The sequence below is a fragment of the Meriones unguiculatus genome, chromosome 16 (genome assembly GCF_030254825.1).
Source record: "Meriones unguiculatus strain TT.TT164.6M chromosome 16, Bangor_MerUng_6.1, whole genome shotgun sequence".
NCBI classification, from domain to species: domain Eukaryota; kingdom Metazoa; phylum Chordata; class Mammalia; order Rodentia; family Muridae; genus Meriones; species Meriones unguiculatus.
Genome location: NC_083363.1, coordinates 32,269,835 through 32,282,093, shown reverse-complemented (window position 1 = coordinate 32,282,093; position 12,259 = coordinate 32,269,835). Strand labels below are relative to the sequence as shown.

The 12,259-nt window shown below is 51.7% G+C and overlaps 1 protein-coding gene across 3 annotated transcripts in view; it reads right to left on the bottom strand.

The window, feature by feature from the left end:
- Positions 1-1,122: 1,122 nt before the first annotated feature.
- Kif6 (kinesin family member 6) overlaps positions 1,123-12,259 on the bottom strand; it is a 285,962-nt gene continuing 274,825 nt past the window's right edge. For all 3 annotated transcript variants that reach the window (XM_060369640.1, XM_060369641.1, XM_060369642.1), the window contains 4 exons: positions 8,846-8,893; positions 8,213-8,302; positions 6,386-6,492; positions 1,123-1,987 (listed from right to left, as the gene is read on the bottom strand). In XM_060369640.1, the coding sequence (XP_060225623.1) occupies positions 1,971-1,987; positions 6,386-6,492; positions 8,213-8,302; positions 8,846-8,893 (262 nt within the window). In that variant the 3' untranslated portion in view covers positions 1,123-1,970. The remainder of the gene's footprint in view (positions 1,988-6,385; positions 6,493-8,212; positions 8,303-8,845; positions 8,894-12,259) is intronic.

Here is a 12,259-nt window from a genome sequence, read left to right as displayed (position 1 = left end):
TCTAGAAGATGGACCATGTCAAGGTCTTCCAGGATCACTGATGCCAATCCCGAGGGGCTCCGGCCAGGTCCATGTTATCTCCAGGACCCTGAGTGTGTGTTTGTGGGACTGGTTTATTTGCTGTGGACTCATCAAGAGTCTCCTGTCTGGTCTTACCTTGAACTATAGGCCTTACTAGGGGTGGGGTAGGGTGGGCAGGAGTGGCCCCCACCCCGTGGGGCTAAGTCACTGAGCCACAGGAGGTAGAAAGCGTCACTCCAGCCTGAGAAGCAGGTTTGGGTTCTTAAGTGGAGGGACTGTTAATTAAGAACTGGCTCTGTGCTAGGGTCTTAGGGTGGAGCTAGACAACAGGCAACGGGTGTCACAGCTCTTTCCACTTTAGAGTCATCAGCAGACCTAGAAACCAGATATGGGAAGGGCAAGACTGGCCTGCCCCATCCTTCTGGTTCCTAATGACATAAGCCAGGCAGTTAGTGTGGGATTTTTGATAACTTTTTTTTTTCTGTTTCTGTTTTTCTGAGATGGGGTTTTACATAACCCTGACTGGCCTGTAACTTATCATGTACACCAGGATGGCCTCAAACTCATAGAGATCTACCTTCCTCTGCCTCCCAAGTACCAGGATTAAAAGTGTGTGCTGACTTTTAATGCCCATGCCAGCTGACTTCTAAAAACTATTAGGTCACAAAAAAATCCACAGAAATTGAAATATAAAGGTGAGGTGTGAGAGAGGATGACCCGTGGGGTCCCTAGCGCACTCTGAAGGGAGGAAGGGGCTCATCAGGCCCAGGAAGCTCAGAAAGCTGCAAGAGTCACAGGCCTCCTGGAGACCATGCAGGAGGCCAATGCTTGCTGGAGAGAGCAGGCTCTTCAGCGGGGCTGCCTTCGGTGTGTGCGGCCAGCCACAGCGGTGCATCTTCTGAAGGTTGCCACCCACAACCTTCAGTTTCTCAGTGATGCTATGACTAAGAGGAGCGCTACAGGTGTGTCTAGCCTCCATATGCCTAAAAAGGAATGAAAACAAACAAACAAACAAACCCAACAAGTCCACATTGCTCTGTCAACTCCTTGTCTATTCCCCAGGGTCACAGGTTCTTACACTGAAGGGACCAACACACCAGGAACATCAGAAGGTGTTTTTATTAGGCTGTCATCATTTCTGGGCGCCCGTTTCTGCCTTCCAACTGTGTTGGGACCCCAGCGTAGGCATCTGCTGACTGTGCTCCCCTCCCTTTCGTGTTCACTTAGTCCCTGAGCCAGGTTGTGGAATGCCAGGAGGGTCATTGAGGCAAGACCATGGGGCAGCTATGTTCCCCTGTGAGGACGGGGAGTTTAGGCCTTAATTTTATAGAGCCCCACCCAGCTTGGTGAGGTGAGGACTTAAGGTACCGATGGTTGCAGAGCTCTGGGTAGCGTCCCACTGTTCTCCTGTACTGTGAGGTCCTCAGGCTGCAGGGTACGTAGCTCCCCGGAGACAGGGCAAGTGGGTGATGGTTTGGGCTGAGACACTGGTCCTCAAGGTGCCTACATTCTTATCTAGGGCTCCGAAGCCCCACCAGGACTGGACTGGGTGGTGCCTAGCGAATAGCTATAAATAAATAATGAATTTTCATGCCTCCCTACCGCACTGCCTGGAATGGCCCCCGCCTGTGCACTCTGATGGTGTTCTGGTGTCTCCAGGGCTCTCATAAACATGTCAGTGAGCGACAGCCTGTCTTGCCTCCAGCCTCTTGGAGGTACCCACCCTGTCAGCAGCTCTGTCAGGACCTCCCGTCAGCCCCACGCCCCCTTTCCGGTGCTCTCCCTCACACCATCCTCTAAGAAGCACAGCTCTCTCCTCTGGCCTCGAATTTGCCAGCCGTTCCCTGGGGTGGCTTCCCATCAGATCCGAGGTCACTAGTGAGGGGCAGGGTCTTCATCTTCACGGCGGTCATTCTGTCTGCAGGACAGGATTGGACTCCCGACAGCTGTCAGTTGTTTCCCAGGCCTGGAAGGAGATGGGGTGCTGGTCAGTGGGGCCTTTCCCCAGGGCTGATGGCCACCAAGCGGCCATACTCTTCTCTCTGAACTCTTACCTCCCAGGCTCTGCAGGAAATGCTGTTTTTGTCAAGGTATCATTCCTGAGCAGACCCAAACTCATCCCAGCACCATGGATTCCATGGGTGCCTCTGCTTAGCGCGCGCGTGCACACACACACACACACACACACACACACACACTTTAAAATAAGTCTTTGAAAATATACAGTCTAGGGTCCCACCCTAGACATACAGATTTAAATCTGCATTTGAGCAGAATCCTTATATCCAGGCACATGGAAGTGTGAGCATAGCATGAGTTCATAGTTCATCTGCCCAGGGTTTGGATAATATGGTAGGTGCAAGCGGAAACTGCTCACATCTTCTGGATGAAGTGTGATGAACACAACGTTTTAAAATTTTCAGTGCTTGGGGGTCGGGGGCCGAGGGGTGAGGCCAGTGAGGGCTCGGTGAAGAGGAAGCTCCAGTCAGCTGGAAGTGGACTGTGAAGCCAGGCTGGGAGTGAGGTCAGGGCAGGGCTCTGTCTGTGGTCCTACCGAGGCTGAGCGCGTGGTTACAATAGCCCACTGACTGTGGGACTAAGAGGGCAATACAGCTTGGCTTTAGGCTGTGGTCCCGCAGGCCAGTGCTGTGTATGAGGCCCAAGTGTGGACTTCAGCAGAGATGATCCTTATTTGTTTCTTAACACGTTCTTTCAAAGTATTTATTTACGTATGTACTTACAGTGTGTGTACCTGTGTGCCTATATGGCACAGCATGTGTGGAGAGGCCAAAAGCAATTTATGGACATTTTTCTTTTTTCATTTTATGACATAGACTCAGGTCATCAGGCTTGGCACCCTTCCTTACCAGCTGGGCCATCTTGATGGTTCTCTTCTCATTCTGTCCTAACCCAATGCAGGGACAGGAAGGAAGTCAGGGCACAGCCTAGCTTAAAAGCTTATGCTCAGCTCTGGTACCTTTTAGTCACCACAGGCCACAGCACAGACCCATGGGATTGAAATCTCTGCAGGTGACCCGGACAGGGCCCAACCTTCCCCTCCACAGTTCGAGGACATGTGGGGTGAGAACTCAGGCCTCAGGTCTGATGTTTCCTCTGCATGGTTGACAAGAAGTCTGGGTTAGGATTAGTTAATGATGCTATTGGAAGATGGAAGAGCATCTGAGCCAGCTCCCACCTCAAAAGTCCTCACTCCCCTAGATGCCAGCATGCAGCAGTGCCCAGGAGGGTTGAAGAAGGGACTCTACACAGCAGAGCGGAGAGCATGCCACGCTCTGGGACATGGCTCCTCACATGAAGATGCACATCACAGCCTTTCAGGTGCCATTTCTGTGGCATATACCGTGTTCCAGTGAAGCAATGGAGCTGAGGTAGCACAGGCGTGATGGCATGCTCTGAAATGGAGAGATGCACCACGAAAATGAGGCCAGGTCTCATCACCAAGGCCGCCTTCCCTGCTGTGAACTGTGGTGCCCAGGACATTATGAAAGACTTTCTCTATGAGGAGACTCACTGGCAGGTGAGGGCAGATGCTGTCTATGACACACAGAGGATCACAGCGTGGCCTGGCCAAGGCCACAAATGGCAGAGATGGCTTGATTTGATGCCTTGTAATTCCTAATCCTCTGAGAGGATGAAATATTGTTCAAGTCTCTCTCTCTCCTTTCTTTCTCCCTCCCTCCCTTCCTTTCTGTGTTCCTTCCTTCCTCCTCCCTCCCTCTGTTCTTTCTGACCCCTGGAAGAGCTCCAGAACTCGAGTGGGATTTTGAGGTTTGCTGGTACAGTCTTTTCCTGGCGTCTCTTAGAGAAGGGGACTTGTGATTATGGGGTCGCTCCAGTGGACTTTTCCGGATGGAAACACCTCCAAATTTCAGGATTAAGGAAGATTATAAAAGAGGCCTGCAAAGAGGGGCTAACCTCATTTCCTCAGATGTAAAACCCATGCTTGGCAGTGGAAGGGCAAACTTGACTCCATGGATGACGAACGCCCCTATGGGGGACATATACCTGTCTGCAGGTGCCCCTAGCAGGGATTTAAACATTTTGCTGGCATTTCATGGGGTCCTAAATCAAGCCGATTCCTCCTGGCCCTTGGTGCATTCTCAGAACAGGGAGCCTTATGTTAAATTGCCCTCTCTGGGCTCCTGTTTCCTCTGCAGTCACAAATTCCCAGTAATGAGTGCTGGGAAGAAGCCATGACAGGACAGAATGCTAAATTAAGAGCAGAGAACCCCAGGCAGGGCAGGGTGTTTGCCTTGGCTGGGATGGTGTAGGCCTGGCTGCTGTCTGCCTGACTGCCGGGCCTGATAAGTGGGCTTCATATGAAGTGCTACACACTGGGCCGTCGGCCATCTGCTGAACGCCTGGACAGGTTAAAACTGCTGGTTCTTTGGCTATGACCCGGTAAAAAATTGCCCCCATATCCCCTCTCCAAGGCTTTCCCCGAGTCACTGAGAAACCAGGAGGGTCTTGTCCCTCCTTTGAGAATGACAGCTGGACTGTGGGACATATTTTGATGGATTACTTCCAGGCTGCTGTTCGGAGAACAGCACTGCAGCTGTAGTGCAGGGGAGGCGATCGTTTTGCCCTCCAATCCATCCTGGTCCTTTTCTTCAAAGCTAAGAGGCACAGCGGAGATGCCAGCTCTTGTTGGTTGTGGCACTGAGACAGCGTGGCTCAGTGGAGAGAGCAGAACATGTGGGTTTCCTTGGCTCTGCCTCTTATGAGCTGGACAGCCCTGGGCAACTCTTCCAACCATAGCAAGAACTTGGTCAAGATCTTGCAGCTGTGTGCCTTATAGTACGTCAAGAGCATAGAACGGAGTAATGTAAACAAAGACCTTTATCAGTGCTGACTAGCCAATAGTGAGTGAGTGTGTGTGTGTGTGTGTGTGTGCGTGTGTGCGCGCGCGCGCGTGCATGTGTGCCCATGCATATGAGCTCTGTGTACATACAGAGGCCAGAGTTCCGTCTTGGGTATTATTACTCGGATGACACCCATCTATTTCTGCATTAATTAATGAACTTAGAGCGTGTGCTACGGCCCACATGTGGAGCGGCTGGGGTTGGTTGTCTCCTTCCATCCTGTGGCTACCGGGGATCAAAGTCATCAAACATGGCAATAAGCCCCTTCGCCTGCTGAGCCACATAGCTGGTTCCCCTTTGCTTTTTGAGACAGGGCTTCTCACTGGGACTGGACACTCGCTTGAGTTTGTACACAAGCCTTGGTTTTCCATGTGAGGACTGCGAGGTGGGCTCTTCAGGAGGCGGGACCTTCAGGAGGTGGGACCTTCAGGAGGCGGAACCTTTAGGAGGTGGGCTCTTCAGGAGGTGGGCTCTTCAGGAGTGAGCTCTTTAGGAGGTCCTTAGGTCACTGCAGAAGTCTGAGCCTGAATCCCTCTCTGGGTTTCTGTCTCATCATCTGATTCTGAACCCTCTCTGGGTTCTGTCTCACAAGTCTCCTCCCTCTTACCACATGAGCTTCTAAGCAGGGCAGAGCTGCTGCAATGACTGTGTGTGTCCTTGAGCTCCCAGAGCTGGATTATATGAACCCCTTCTCTTTACTAAGTTGCCCTGACTTAGACCTTTCATTATAGCAATAGAAAATGGACAGAGGTAGACTACCAAGGAGGGCAGCTTTTGACAAGCCAAGACAATGTTAAGTTTTTGGAATACTGGGGTGAGGCTAAGACTGAATGCAAATGTAGGGTAAGAGGCCCTGGCCTTGATCCTGTGGTTATCAGAGAATGGAAGAGGCTTGTCCACAGTAAAGAAATGATGGTTAGCTGCCAAGAGAACAGGCCAGCAAGGAAGGCCAGGAGGGGCTTTCTTCTCTTCCTGTTGTGGGACAGGGATTTCCTTTATGACTGACACAGGCTGGGCCTTCAAGTAGTGTTTATGTCCACAGCTCCTTGGCAAGAACTATGTTCTGAGAGGAGAGTGAGGTTTCTAGCCTGGGTTACAGTGAATTACCAAACCTCCATCAGCAATTTCCTGTTTGGAGAAGGCTGGGCAGGAGAGAGTGATGCCTTCGGGGCACAGAGAACAAAGCCAAGGTTTGGAAGAGGAAGAGGGAGCCTGGCCAGGTGCAGTAGGGGCACCCAGGCCACCCACCCACGCACCTGGCGCCTGTCCCGGTGTCTCTGGTGCCGGTCCCTGGACTTGGACAAGCAGGGCTCAGCTCACGGAAGTGACTGAGGCCAGTGCTGTCGCACAGGAGCATGGGCGATGATGAGGCTTTCATTTGCAGCTTCCTACTTGCCATAGCCTCCTCCTTCTCCCAAGTGTGGGACAGAAGAGTGAGGGACAGCCAGACCCTGGAGGGGTCCCGGGGGATGTGTACTTACATTTCTTCTGTAGAACATTCTGTCTGGCCTTGATGAATGCCAGGATGTCGGAGTCGATCTGGCTGTCACCAGTGAGAGGTATGGATGACACTGGCCTCTCGGGGATACTGAGGACAAACACATGTCATAGTGTCACAGGTCACTAAACCTTGAACCCAGAGGCTGCATTTCCAAAGTAATTTTATTTTTTTAAATTTTTTTTCCAAAGTCATTTTCTACCTTACCTGATTTTTACTTTTTTAAAGATTAAAGAGAGAGAGAGAGAGAGTGTGTGTATGTATGTGTGTGTGTGTGTGTGAGAGAGAGAGAGAGAGAGAGTGTGTAGTAAGAGGCTAACTTGTTCTCTTCTTTTACTGTGGGGTTCTGGGGAGCTATCTCAGACCATCAGCTTTGTGTGGTGAGTACTTTTACCCACTGAGACTGCTTTTCTGTTCTGAGGCACCTGGTTTTCGTCTGACTGCCCAGCTTTCCACTTCCTTTCTGAAAGCCTCCCCGTTCTCTCATGGTGCCACGGATCCCTCTTCTCATCACTCCCAGAACATGACTTCCTGGGTCCCCGCCCTGACCCTGGTCCACTGCCCAACTTTCTTTTTCTGCTTCAATAAGCGGAATCCTTCCGGTTCTGGGGCCTCTGGGAAGCTCTAGCGGCTTCCTCTCCCTGCTGCTGCCTTGGACACACCTTTCCACAGCTGAATAACGCTTTCTCCAGCCTGTCACCTTCACCCTTCTTATTCTCTCATCCCAGTCTTACTCAAACTAGCCACTTTACCCCACTTCTCCTTTGGCACTCAACATAGAGTTGACATCTTGAGGATGTCTCCCCTGCACTGCTGACAAGGTGTATCTATTTGCCCCCAAGGCAGAGACTGCTATTCACTATCTCTTTCAGATCACAACCATATTTAGCTAAAGTGACACGATTAATAAACTACATTTCCCAGAACCCTTTGCAGCCATGTGTCCAATGAAATTTGTAAGCAGAAGAGTTGCGTGAGATTTCCAGAAATTCTCCTGATAAAGGGAGGGATACTGGCTCCCCTCCCTGCCTTTCTTCCGTCTGGCTTAGAGAACTCCCCTGACTTCGCCAGTCTCCTGCCTAGGACTCCACAAAGTGAGTGGCATTCTTGGACTGTGAGGTAATGGGCTTGTTCTTGGTCACTGTGATGGGGTGAGCACCCCATCTGCAGCCTGGCAGACACCCAGGAACAATGTGGTGGGGCTGGGAGCCACAGTGGGAGATGGTGAGGTCCACAGGTGGAGGGTGGACCCAGCCTGAGGCGGCTCTGGGAGAAGGGCTCGGATAGGTGACTAGGGTTCTAGGCTTGTGGTTCCAACAGCCCTTGGTGTCAAGGGCCTCTTAAAGCTGTTACCCTAATCAGTGCTCAACCTCCTGGGGAGGCTACTGGGTTCTCTTTAGTAGTGGACAGAGGGCTCTGGCAGAACTGCTCTAACCGGCTCTTTCTTTCTTTTCTTTTATGTTCTCTTTTTTTTCCTTCCTTCTTTGCTTTCTTTTTTGGGCAAATTCCTACTATATAGACGAGGCAGGCTTTGAACTCAGAAAGATCCACCTACATCTGTCCCTCAAATGCTGGGATTAAAGGTGTACACCACCACCCCTGGTTCATCTTAAACATTCACAGGAGACAGGAGCTACTCTGACCAGCCCCAGAACTTTTGGGGGGTGGGGAAATGCCTCCTGTTTTGAGAGTCAGAATGCAAGAGAAGATTGGGAGTGGGGTGGGGCTTTCATGTACCGGGGCAGAGGTCAGCCCCAGGGTCTGCCTACATAAGCTGGACAAGGGGCCCCTTAGGGGAGGAGGCACTGACCTGTCTTGCTGCTGGGCCCTGCTGCCACCGGACTCTTGGCTGGGCTGACTGGGGCAGGGTGAGGGGAGAATTCTTCTGGCGTTCTTATCACTGAAAAAAACAAACCCGCAAGAGCCAGAAGTCATGGGGAGTGCACAGCAGAGAGGCTCCAGGCTAATGTTTAGGCTTTTGAGAACCAAGGGTGTCCTCTCCAGACTCCTATGTTAAAGCCCTAATTCCCAGAGTCGCAACATTTGGAAGTGGTAAACAGATAAATGGCTAAAGAGAGAACAGTTACATTTTGGTAAACAGGTAACTAGATGGTGACTAGATAGATGAGCCCTTGTGGGTGGAGTTCTCACAATGGGACTAGTGCTCTTGTGAGAGGAAGACAGGCTAGAACACTCTGTCTGGACACGGCAAGACGGGGGTGTCTAAACACCAGCAAGGGAGCCCACGGCAAGAGCTCCATTTCGGTGCTGTAGAATCCAAAGGTGGAACCCAGACCCTAAAGCGATGGAGACGGAGCCTTCGGGAGGTGATGAGGTAATGAGGTAAACCCCTCAAGAGTGGCCTTAGTGATTTTACAAGAGAAACACGAGAGCTTCCCAACCCTGCCCACTGGGGTGGGGGTGGGGGACGCAGGGCCCTTACCAGACATCAACCATGGCAGTGCCATCTTCAGCTTCCCAGCCTCCAGAACTGTGACATGAATACAGAAAAACAAATGAGTGTGGAAAGCAGCGCGGTGCAAGACCTTGGGTGTGTTCCCCAATACCAGAAAAACCAGCCACCAGCCAACCAATGAGCCTCCCGGACTCTTTCAGTTTGTAACAGGAACATGAGAAGACAGTGCTAACAATCTGACGTCCCTGTTCCCACCCTATCTTGGATGGTTAAATGGTTGTTATTATTATGTATATATTAATTAAATGCAGGGAATTATTATTGTGGAAGCCATTCTCCAAATAAAAGACACAGAGACCTGTTAGATTTATAATAAGCCTTAAAGCACCACAGCTGGGCAGATATCAAACCTCTAACCTATCTTGTCTGCCTCTCAGCCAAAATCCCCACTAATACTTGCACATGTCCTAGTTGGGCTGTTTCTGCTCCATCAGGCCAGTCCTCAGAACACGCTGCTCTTGGTCCATGTCAGCCCATGATGGCTTCCTGTTCTCCTCTCCATCTCCTTCCTCCTCCTCCTCTTCTCCCGATGGTCCTTCTGAGTCCCCAAGCCCAGGAACCTTAGCTCTGCCTACCTCTCTTCTGCCCAGCCCAGGCTGTCAGCAACTTTATTAACCAGTCAAGAATAACTGGGGAGAATTAGTTCAACAGTCATGACAGTGTCAATAGCAGGGCGTAACCAGAACTCAGGGCACTGAAATAAGCATCTGAAAATACAGTGCACGAGGCCCTCCTCCCACACATGGCGATTTTCATTGTCGGAGCAAAGCATTGCTGGTGGAAAGACGATGGACAGCAGGCCATGACTGCAAAGATCGCAACTGTCCATTATGTATGGTGCTCTGCAGATGCCATGCCCCTTTGCCAGCAGTGAAGGGGCAGAGACACAGCTCCATGCTGTCACCCTCAGCACTCTGAGGTATCCCGTTAGACCTTTAGGGGCATCAACACAGAAAAAATTTTCAGGACTAGTCTGTATATGGAGCAGAGCTGGGGGTTAATAGATATATTGAAGAAAGACAGGTGACAGGAGATTAAGTGTACACCTGAGATGAGGTGTGGGCTGCCAAAGGGGAGCCTCAGAAAGCAAGACGCACCATCTGTGGGTGCTGACTCCTCAAGGGAGAAGCACAGCTGACTGTTTCGGACCCCCCCCTTCCCCTTCGTTCTTTTCTGAGAAGTGTGATTATGGGTTGGCTCCAGAGGAGATAAGGTGACACCAGGGTCACTAGGGCTGCACAAGGGGTTTAGGACATGTCCTTTCCCTGTTTCTGTGAGGGTCCTAAAACAGCAGGCTTATAGCTGGGAAGGGAGAGAGGCCTTAAGCGGTTGTCAGCTGTGCTGGAGTCCTTGCCTGTCTGGAGGCAGGACACAGCAAATGGATTCTGGGTGAGGGCCCCTCTCCTCTGTCATGTCCCTAAAGTCTTCTGTTTTTCTATCTTGCCCCAATTATTCCCTGTTGTGATCCGGACAGGAGGTGTCTCTCCCGGAGGCACTCCGGAGGCACTGGTGTTAATGGCTGCCAGCTTTGGGGGACAGCCTGGGCCCTGAAGGCTCTTCCCTCCTCTATGGCTCAGTCCTCAGATAGGTTCATAGTTTGGTGGCCTTGTTAAAGGATGGTGGAACTCAGGAGACGGGGCCAGGCTGGAGGAAGTAGGTCACGGCCAGGGGTAGGGAGAGCATGGCTTTGGCCTCCAGTCCCTTTCTGTTTGTCTGTCTCTGATTCCCAACGCTTCCAGGAACTGAAGAGCTCTCTTGCACCCCACTTTCTTCTCCATGATGCATGGCCTCACCTCAGTTCACAGTAATGGACCCAGCTGACCTCAGATCGAAATTCCTGACAACCTGGGACAAAATAAACCTTTCTTCCATCACGTTGCTTTCCTCGTCCATTTTGTCATGGCACAGAAAATTCCAACATCAGCCCGGCAGATGTCAGAGGAGGGTGCCATCACCCTCATCATAGAGATGTGGGCAGAGCCTTCTTGTTCCACCGCCTGGCTCCTGGCTGCTGTTCCGGGAGGGCACGAGGGCACTCTACCTTCCCGTGACCACACTGTTCCCATGCACGGCCTCTGCTGGCCACTGCATGCTCATGGAGGATGCTCCCTGCTCCCTGGGTGTGTCAGGCCCGTGTAGCAAGCACTGCGGTCTGGTGTGTGCGCCCTGCCCAGCACTCCTGGCTGCAGGAAGTTCACATTCCTACTGGGAAGGGAGGGGAAAGGTTGTCGTTTGTTTCTTGTGTCTCTCTGGCTATCCTGCCATATAATTTGGGACAGTCCTGTGAAGAACAGTGTCAGAGGTAAAAGGGCCTAAGAAGTCACGTGGTCGGAACCTTCATTTTAGAGCTGGCAGGGAGGCGGGCCAGGGTGAGAGACGAGTGGGGTGGCTTAGTTAAGCTCACTGGCATCTATCTGAGCTCTTGCTTAGGCCCACAGCTTGCTTCCCCACACACGAGTTTGGCTAGCTGCCCTGTGCCAACCTTTTGCTCTCCCACCTCAGACATGATGACAGGTGATGTCTCCACAGGCTCAGGACCGTGAATTAGATAAATAGGAAGGGAAGCCAGAGTGTGGGGCTCCCAAAGCCCCTACTCACACCCCTCATGCTCATGCCTGGCTGTCTGAAGTGTCTCTGTGGAACCCTGGGAGGCAGAGTGGCGCCTCTGAGCCGGGTCTGGTGTGGGGTGCTGCAGTACTGGACACAGCCACAAGGTGGCAGACGCTGCACATTCTTCTTGGGAGAACGGCTGCCGCATTTCAGGGGCAAACCCTGAGAAGGGCAGGAGAGGGTTTCCTCCCATTGGTGCTACCTCCACTGCAGGTCAGGGCCGGATTAGAAACAGCAGTAAATCTGCGGCAATAAGCCACTGGCTGTCAAATGGCCTTTTCACTTGATGCTTTCCCTGTTTATCTTTCTTCAGAGGCCAGAGAATGTTCACAGGTGCCCAGGGGCCAGGAGTGGAACAGCACAGTGGGAGGGACCGACCGAGGAGCAGAGCAGAAGGATGTGACCACACCGGGCAGGTGGGGGCAACCAGCGGCTCCTGGAGAGGCCCCCTGCCTCCACTCAGGCAGGAGGATGGCAGCTTGTGAAGTGTAGAGGGCTCCGGTTCTAACTCTGGGAAACCGCAGCGGTTCAGATGTCCCTGCCCCTGCTACCCACGCCCTGGGGTTAAAGGTCAGCACCACCAAGCCGAGCCCAGCTGCATTCATTAATTCAGTTTTGAGGCAGGGCTTCACTGTGTAGCCCTGGTGTTTGTTGTTGTTGATCTTATTTGTTTTATTTTGCTTTTTATATTGTATGGTGGCAAAACTTTTATTTTTTTTAATTTTTATTAATTACATTTTATTCACTTTGTATCTCCCTGTAGCCCCTTTC